The sequence below is a fragment of the Panthera tigris genome, chromosome F2 (genome assembly GCF_018350195.1).
Source record: "Panthera tigris isolate Pti1 chromosome F2, P.tigris_Pti1_mat1.1, whole genome shotgun sequence".
Classification (NCBI taxonomy): Eukaryota; Metazoa; Chordata; class Mammalia; order Carnivora; family Felidae; genus Panthera; species Panthera tigris.
Window position 1 is genome coordinate 49,401,903 of NC_056676.1, and position 8,594 is coordinate 49,410,496.

Genomic DNA, 8,594 nt, shown 5'->3' on the forward strand with positions numbered 1-8,594 from the left:
TGATCTCAGGGTTATAAGTTCAAACCCCGCATCGGGCTCTGTGTTGGCTCTTCACTGGGCGTGAAGCCTACTTTAAAAAAGGGGGTGGTGGTGGGGGTGTGGAGGTAGAGATGGGTAAAGAATTACGGCCATTTTTTGCAACCAATCTACCCCCATGTCCTTTACACAGTGACAGAGGACATTCGAAAGCAGTGCCTGACCCTGGTTTCTTTTTGATTTCCAGGGACACAAGGAGCATGGGTGTCTTTACCTCAGGCGCTGATATCTTCCTAGGTCTCTGGGGGATGTATGTGTCTCCAAGAAGCCCTGGATGGATGGACTTTATCCAACATTTGGGAGTTTGCTCTTTTGTTGCTCTCATTTCAGTGGGCCTCTTGTCTATGGCCTTTTCCGGGTGTCTGTCCACATTCATCGCCTTTAGCTCCTCCTGGATGGTCACTTGTGTTCTGCTTTGCTGCTCCAAGCATGCACGATGTTTCATTCTCCTCTTCTTCCTTTCCTGCGGCCTGCGGGAGGGCAGGAATGCTTTGATTGCAGCTGGCACAGGGATAGTAATCTTAGGACACGTGGAAAATATTTTTCATAACTTCAAAGGTCTCCTGGACAGTATGACTTGCAACCTAAGGGCCAAGAGCTTTTCCATACATTTTCCACTTTTGAAAAAATATATTGAAGCCATTCAGTGGATTTATGGCCTTGCCACTCACCTAAGTCTATTTGATGACCTTATTTCTTGGAACCAGACTCTGGCTGTCTCTCTTTTCAGTCCCAGCCAAGCCCTGGAGGCACAGCTAAATGACACCAAAGGCCAAGTCCTGGGTGTCTTGTACCAGATGGTGACGGCAACAGAGGTATTGTCCTCCCTGGGACGGCAGCTCCTTGCCCTAGCAGGGCTTTTGCTGGTGCTACTTGGCACTGGCCTCTTCATGAAGCGATTTTTGGACCCTTGTGGTTGGAAGTTTGAAAATATCTTCATCACTAAACAATTTGTTCGGTTCGATGAAATGGAGAGGCAACTACAGAGGCCCTGTGTCCTCCCACTGAATAAGAAGGAAAGGAAGAAACACGTTGTCATCCCATCTTTCTGGCCGTCTCCTAAAGAGAGGAAGAACCTGGGGCTGTTTTTCCTCCCCATTCTTACCCACCTCTACATCTGGGTGCTGTTTGCAGCCATAGATTATCTTCTGTATCAGCTCATTTTCTCAGTGGGCAAACATTTCCAAGGCTTGCCAGGGCTGGAGGTCCACCTGAAACTGCACAGAGAGGTAAGCATTCACAGGTGCTTCTTGCGAAGCGTCCCGGCTATTTGCTGGCTTGCCTTGAAAAAGATCATGAACCTCCCAGAGCAGGGCACTGCCTTATTCATCTTGGGATTCCCATGATGGCACAGCGTCTGGCATGTAGAAGGAGCCCAACAATTGTTGGTTAAGTTGACTTGAAATCCTGTTGTTAGAGTATGATGTCATCCTGAAAATCTTTGGTCACCGTTTCAGTTTCCTGTGGCTGCTCTAACAAATTGACCCAAACTGGGTGGTTTGAAAGAACAAAAATTTATTCTCTTATAGTTCTGGGGGTAACAAGTCCAAAATCAGTACCACTGAGCTGAAATTAAGTGCGAGCAGGGCCACAATCACTTTGGACTCTAGGGAAGAATCTACTTGTTGCTTCTTACAGCGTCTGGTGGCTTGTTGGCTTTTCTTGGCTGTGGCTGCAACCCCCATCTTCACTTATGTCTTCACATTGTCTTCTCTGTGTATGTAAAATCTCTCTCTGCTTTCCTCTTACAGGATGAATGTGATTGTGTTAAGGCTCACTGAGATAATCAGGGTAAATTCTCCATCTCGAGATCTTTATCTTGGTCACTACTGCAACGTCCCTTTTTTCCAAATAAAGTAACATGTATAGGTTTCAGGCCTTAGGATCTTATATCTCTGGAGGGAGGGAATTTTTTAGCTTTCTATAGTTAGCAAACACTGAACTGGGAGAATAGGTGTCTCTGATATGGGACATAAAGTTGGTTTTCAAGCAAGAGTACCTGGCATGAACCTAGAGTCTGTCTTCTTCTCTCCCTTGGACCTGTGCAGGTAGACTTTGAGCAACTTCTGTGAATGAGAACTTCTTTTCTTTGCATCTTGAGTCCGTATGCAACATAGGAGGCCTGTCAATGCATCAGCAGAGCATTTAAGAGGAGGGTTGCTGAAAAATGGGCTCCTAAGTGACCAGATATTATGGCTGGTGCTAGTATATGATAACACCCCCTAAAAAAGAAAAGAAAAGGAAAGGAAAAGAAAAGAAAAGAAAAGAAAAGAAAAGAAAAGAAAAGAAAAGAGCTACCTTGGTTTTTTAGGTCAGTGGTTCTCAACCTTAAGTGTGACCTGAGCCGAAATCAAGGGTCAGATGCTTGAGCCGCCCAAGTGTCCCGGGGAGAGTACTTTTAATAAACACTCCATGGGATTTCAAAGTAGGTGGTCTATAGAGACCATATTTCGAGAAAATTTGGTGCAGGCGCCAAAAGCAAGGACCTTCTAAGTCAGTGATTATCTGCCATAGCCACACGGTGCCTTCACTGTGGACCTGAACAAGCCAACAAACACCCGGGAATCAGATTTAAGTGGATTGGGGTGAGGCCTGGGTGAGGGATTTTTAAAAACTCTCCAAGCAGTTCTGACGTGCGGCCAAGATTGAGAACCACTGTTCTAAACTCCGCCCAAAAGAAGGGAGCTGAAAGCCATGGGATGGATCTATGACAATCTTAATTGGTCAAGATAGTGTGTTTCTCTGAGCTGGTGCCCCCTGAGTCTCAGGGAATCTGCCTTTCTCTCCTTCATTCTTGTTCCTCTTGGCAGCTGTGTCCCAAGCAAGAAGACCATGAGTTTTGTGCCTCCCGCCTTTTTTCTTTTCCATTTTTCTGTGGGGAAGTTTGTGATTATGTGGGCATGTCAGAGGATGTGGGTATTGTCAGACATTGTCTTGATTTTTTTCTAAACCCAGAGGTTGTGAAGCTGAGCTAGGTGGGACATGCGTGTTTATGTGCATGTATGTGTGTGTACATGCGTGTTTGAGTGTGTGTATGTGGGCGTGAGTGTTGCTCATGGTGGGGTAGATTGCGCCAGCCTGGGCTAGTGAAAACACCAATAGCTGTCTGCACATGTCTGATTTTCCCTTGTTTTTGGTCAAGCTACAGTCCCGGAAACCTTAGAAGGAAACGGCAGAAAGGATGCCTGCAAGGCCTCCTTTGAAGCCCCACTCTTCCACGGGCTCTCTTTGTCTCGGGAACTGGGGTCTTCTGGTAGCATCCACACTTTTCTTCCCAGCTTCCTCTGGCTCAGCAGGTAGGTCGACTCCACCCCCTCTAATCCTGGGCTGCTTCTCAGAGTTGATTACCCTGAGCATTCTGCTGCCCCTGAAGAATTCAGTTAATTACAAGATCTCTGTTGCTCTAGATATCTGGAGCAGGGGGAATAATGGAAGCGGTGTCTCCAGTGAAAGCTAAACTAACTCTGCAGACATGCTTAATCCTGGGCGTGGCAGGGAAAAGGGTCTCTCCCTTCCCCTCCCCCAACCCATTCTCCTTTGTCTTTTTTCCTTGCTCGGTTCTTCCTCTCCCCCCTTCTCGTTTTGCTTCTCTCTCACATTTCTCCCTCAGCCAATACCCATGCCTGCTTTGTGAATTCTCACCATTTTAGACAGAATGAGAAAAAGGCAAGTTCTGCCTTCCAAAAAAAGCCCAGAAGCTTTCCAATGACAATGTCCTGACAAATACATTTTTGGGCATCACAGGGTACTGGAGATGCAAAGATGTCTAAGCTTTGCCAGCTGCCACTGCACACTCACATCCTGGTGGGGGAGGCCGCCACCCTCTCGCATAGCGACAGCAGGGCGGTGGGTGCTGGGGCAGGTGTGGGTACGAGACTGCTGTGGGGGCTCCTCGCAAACTCTCTCCTGCCGTGCCTGGGAGACTGCCATCAGCCGCTGGCTCCAGGGACCTGCAGTGTCCTGCCCTTATCCCAGGATGCCCTTGGTGGCCGTGGGTCCCTCTGTTGCTGCAGGTTGAGCAGGAAGAGAAACATCACCTCAGGGTTTTGCCAATATTTCTCTCCCACTTTCATATGATTTTAAATAAGTCTTTTAAGTAGAGAAGAAAGAAGGGAAATGACCCAAAGGGAGCTAGCTGGATGGGTGGGCATCATAAGTAAAAGTAGCCAGCATTGTTAACTTATTGAGCACGTATTGTGCACAGCATTTGTCTGCATTAGCTTTTCAGGACTGTCTGATACCAGAGCGGGTCCTCGGTCCATTACTCAACGCTGTCTTGGCAAATTGTTTACTTATGAGAGGTAAACACATTTTAAAGCATCAGGGTACCATTTAGCATATTGCTCAGCATTTTGAGAGAATTCATTTGTCTTCCACATTACCCTCCACCAACCCTGTACAAAAATGTTGACTCAATCTTTATGAAGCCCTGAGTCCCAAATGCAAAATCCCCAGTTAGATTCCTAGATTAAGTAACTTCTTCCAAGACCGGACACCCGCTGCTTTCTTATTGCAAGATTTCTCATCACTGACTCACTCGATGTGTTTGTTTCTTCACTAGTATTAAAAAGAGCACATGCCTTGCTCTGGGGACTGAAATCTCTATATTTAATTGTAGGTGAACTGTCTTTTTAATAAGAGAAAATGAAAGGCAACAGAAAGGCTTTTCATTGCTTAGGCACAGTGGTGGAGAAATTACAGATTTGACTTGACATCTATAGAGACGCCCCAGGTTTGAAGTTTCCAGAGTCTTCACAGGTACTGGGGCAGCTCAAGGTGCACTCTGTTCTCTAGGTGTGGTTGTGTTCTTTTGGAGAAGTCGTTTCCCTCTTCCTGCCCGCCCCTGCCCCCCCAGCTCTGGGGTGCTGCAGTGATAATAACTTACTAAGTACTCCAGTTTGTAAGGTTAACGCTCCATCCCCAAGGTGCTTAATTTACACTGGGAGTAGTTTGTTCATGGGCAGGATCTGCTCCATTAATTCCTGTTTTACCAAATTAGAAAACAAATCCACCGAGAGATTAAATGACTTTCTCAGGTCAGGGAAAACAAAGTGCTGAATCAGCACACACTTTTGCTGGTGGCTTGGCTGGGCGGCACGATGTCATCTTTTGCCCTCTGTTGTCAGTCCACTGAGGGCAACTGGTTTGTACTCTTGCCTTCAAGCAGAAAGGAACACATTCCCCCCGAGCATCCAGCAGAGATGAGACAATGTCCTGTCTGAGACCTCTACACAAAGGGTTTAAAGCCACCTTCAGCAAATACTATTCTTAGTATTCTTACGCTAAGAATAATTCCCTGCCCCCAATGTCTAGAAGGTTGATTTAGAACATAATTTAATGCTTCTGCATCTTTGTGACCTCGTGGTCTGCCGTCGGGGTATTTGTCAAGATGGGGAGGACATGGTGGGGTCTTAAGGGGCTATGCTCCCAAAAAAAGGCTCCTGCAGTTAAGCTAAAAACATCTTTCATCAGTCCCACGTTTCCTAGTGTGTAGAAACAGGTGTTCCATAAAACTGGGTTATGTGGTCAAATGTGTGAGGAGAAGTGTTGGCTGAAGTGAAATGGATTTCTCTGCCTTCTTCTCAGAGACTTCAACAGGCTCATGGGGATCCTGACTCTCCAAAGAAAGGACAGAGTAGACAAACTTATCTGATACGTTTTCTCTCAAGGAAATCTGTATTTCCACAAACCCGCTTTAGAAAAACACTGCAACCGCTGCAAAGAACACTCGGCCCTTGTCTTTGCTCCCATGCTAGCACACGAAAGGAGCTGCTCCAGTCCAAGTCCCTGCATGGTTCACGCTAAATGCTATGCATTGCAGGGCAGGCTTGAGCAAGACAAGGACTGAGGGCAAAAATGGCATGGATCTTAAGGGTCTTATTCTTTCATTTTAGGAGCAAGGAACTCAAGACATCATACATGACTCTTCCTTTAACATATCTCTGTTTGAACCCACCTGCATCCCCGAGCCAAAGCTCCTTCTGTCTAAGACCTGGGTTCCTCTCAGCATTATTCTTGTGATACTAGTGGTGCTGGGACTGCTGTCCTCCATCCTGACGCAGCTTAAAATCCTGGTGTCCGCGTCCTTCTACCCCACCGTGCAGACGGAGCGCGTCCGGCACCTGCATGTGAAGCTCCTGAAGAAGAGAGCAAAGCAGGCACTGGGAGGAGGAAACAGTAAACAGAATCTCTACTTTACAAAGGCAAGGCAAGCCAAGATGGCGATGTAATCTGTAATGAAGGAGACTTTGGGTTTGAAGGGCCAGTGGACTTGCAAAGCACTCTTCAATTTCATGTTAGGGTTCACACCCCTAGCAATAGATAGGACACCAGGGGGAGAAAATTAATAGATATGTGTGGCTAAGGCTCTTCGCTTCGTGCTTTTGAATGGGCCAGATGGGTCTGCAAGATATCTTTCAAAACGCTGATTTCTTTTTTTTTTTTTTTTTTTTTAACGTTTACTTATTTTTGAGACAGAGAGAGACAGAGCATGAACGGGGGAGAGTCAGAGAGAGGGAGACACAGAATCTGAAACAGGCTCCAGGCTCTGAGCTGTCAGCACAGAGCCCGACGCGGGGCTCGAACTCACGGACCACGAGATCATGACCTGAGCTGAAGTCGGCCACTTAACCGACTGAGCCGCCCAGGTGCCCCAACGCTGATTTCAAGTAGGTACAGTCAGCCACAAGGTAGAGAGGCTACTGGGAAGGCCTTCTGAAATTATTATTAAAGGACCATGCCCAGTAAGAGCGATTTATCACATCGAGGACAAATAAATAACAGAGGGAACTATCTACTACAGCTTGGTAAACTTCAAAGAATTTGTTCATGCTCCAGCATTAAAGTATATGTATGATGTACATATGATGAAGAGGATTTCTATAGGCATAACATATATGTATATTTATGCATAGATATGATAATGACTTCCTACACATAAAATGAATGCTCATCGAAGGTTTTGTTTAACTTATTAATTAATGAAGAGACAGTAAGAAATTCCAACCAATTCAAAGAACAGTTCAAAGCACACACACACACACACACACACATATATATATATGCCACCAGGAATACCCAAATGAATGTGCTTACTAGATGCAAAACTGGCTTCTTCCACAAGGTGGATGGGAGGATTAATTGCACTTTACGGGGTGAAAGTCATTTCACGTGTCCGTGGACAAGAATCATTCCCATTGTTGCTATCAGCTCCCGACAGCTGGGAATGGGGAAATGGCTTAGAAACAATGAAAGGCTAAGGTAACCCACAAGGATAAGTTTCTGGCCATTTCCAAGTCTCTTTTTTTTCTCCTTTTTATAATGGCACAAGACCATTTTATTTCTTTATTTTTTGGGTAAGTTTATTGATTTATCTTGAGAGAGACAGAGACAGCCCAAGTGTGAGAGGGGCAGAGACAGAGGGAGAGAGAGAGAATCCCAAGCAGGCTCTGCGCTGCCAGCACAGAGCCCAGTGTGGGACTCAAACCCACAAAGCGGTGAGATCATAACTTGAGCCGACACCAAGAGTCAAACGCTTAACCGACTGAGCCACGTAGGCGCCCTTGGCCATTTCCAAGTCTTTTGCATGTTTTTCTGATGCCAGCAGCCCACAATGAGAAGTTTATGTCACAGGCATCTGAAATGACTCTAATGCTCATTCATAGATCTTTTTGTCTCTTCAGATTCACTTCTGGCTTCCAGTCCTGAAAATGATCAGGAAGAAACCAATGGGCATTGCAGGTGAAGACAATCCATGAGAGACGCCAAGCAGCTCCTCGGCCACACTGCTCCAGCAATTCTCCTCAGGTCTGCTGACGGCAGGTCCCTATTTTTGCCCAACAGCAGAGAACTGTGTTGCGTGATTCCTCGGGTGTTTGAGTTTGCGGACCAAACCACTTTTCTTCATAAGGCCGAAGGGCTACCAGGCTAATGGCTTTGTCATCTGTCTTCCAAAGCACATGATTTGGACGATGTCACGGTGTAACAGAATTATAACCAGACCCCTGGAGGATGAGCCTCAGCATGGAGTAATATTCAAAGAAAAAAAAAACACAGAACAAATATTAGAAAAAAATCAATATTTCTACTGCTGACTTATAGGCAAATGCCAAGGAGAACATAACACATATAATGCCAGGAAAATATCTTTAACCTCTTCTGTCCCTTCTCTGCCCTTTTAAATATCTCTCATAGCTATTCACTATACACAGAACTATCTCCCTTTCCCCTGTTCCTATTCAAAAAAACAAATCCTTTTTTTGAAACCCATATCTAGCAGCTCCTAATTTCTCCTTACCACTACCTGGGCTCCTACTCTCTTCTTTCCTGGATCACTTGTTTTTTTCCCCTCTTTTACCAAATCCTCTATCTGGTATTTATGACAGTGTTGCCTCAGGAGCACATGTTTCCAAATCACAGGAAATACTTGTTAAATTGCCCATCTTGAGCCACTTTCTCCCACGCTCAATGTAGACTATACAGTATATAGAGGCCTATTTCCTCTAAACTCCAAACACCCATGAGGGAAAGAAAACCTCCTGAAATATTGATTCCATTAT

At 45.6% G+C, this 8,594-nt stretch overlaps 1 protein-coding gene across 1 annotated transcript; it reads left to right on the forward strand.

Moving 5' to 3' along the window:
- The first annotated feature begins 236 nt into the window (after positions 1 to 236).
- On the forward strand, positions 237 to 7,866 carry LOC102955761 (dendrocyte expressed seven transmembrane protein). The gene is made up of 3 exons (XM_007075821.3): positions 237 to 1,265; positions 5,931 to 6,239; positions 7,719 to 7,866. Exons 1-3 carry the CDS (start codon positions 237 to 239, stop codon positions 7,791 to 7,793), a joined length of 1,413 nt encoding a protein of 470 aa, XP_007075883.3. The 3' UTR covers positions 7,794 to 7,866.
- The last annotated feature ends 728 nt before the right edge of the window (positions 7,867 to 8,594 follow it).

Coding starts and splice junctions, on each gene's coding strand:
- LOC102955761 (XM_007075821.3), top strand. CDS start 237: ATGGGTGTCTTTACCTCAGGCGCTGATATCTTCCTAGGTCTCTGGGGG. Junction 1,266..5,930: donor ACCTGAAACTGCACAGAGAG/GTAAGCATTCAC, acceptor CTTTCATTTTAG/GAGCAAGGAACTCAAGACAT. Junction 6,240..7,718: donor AGAATCTCTACTTTACAAAG/GCAAGGCAAGCC, acceptor TTGTCTCTTCAG/ATTCACTTCTGGCTTCCAGT.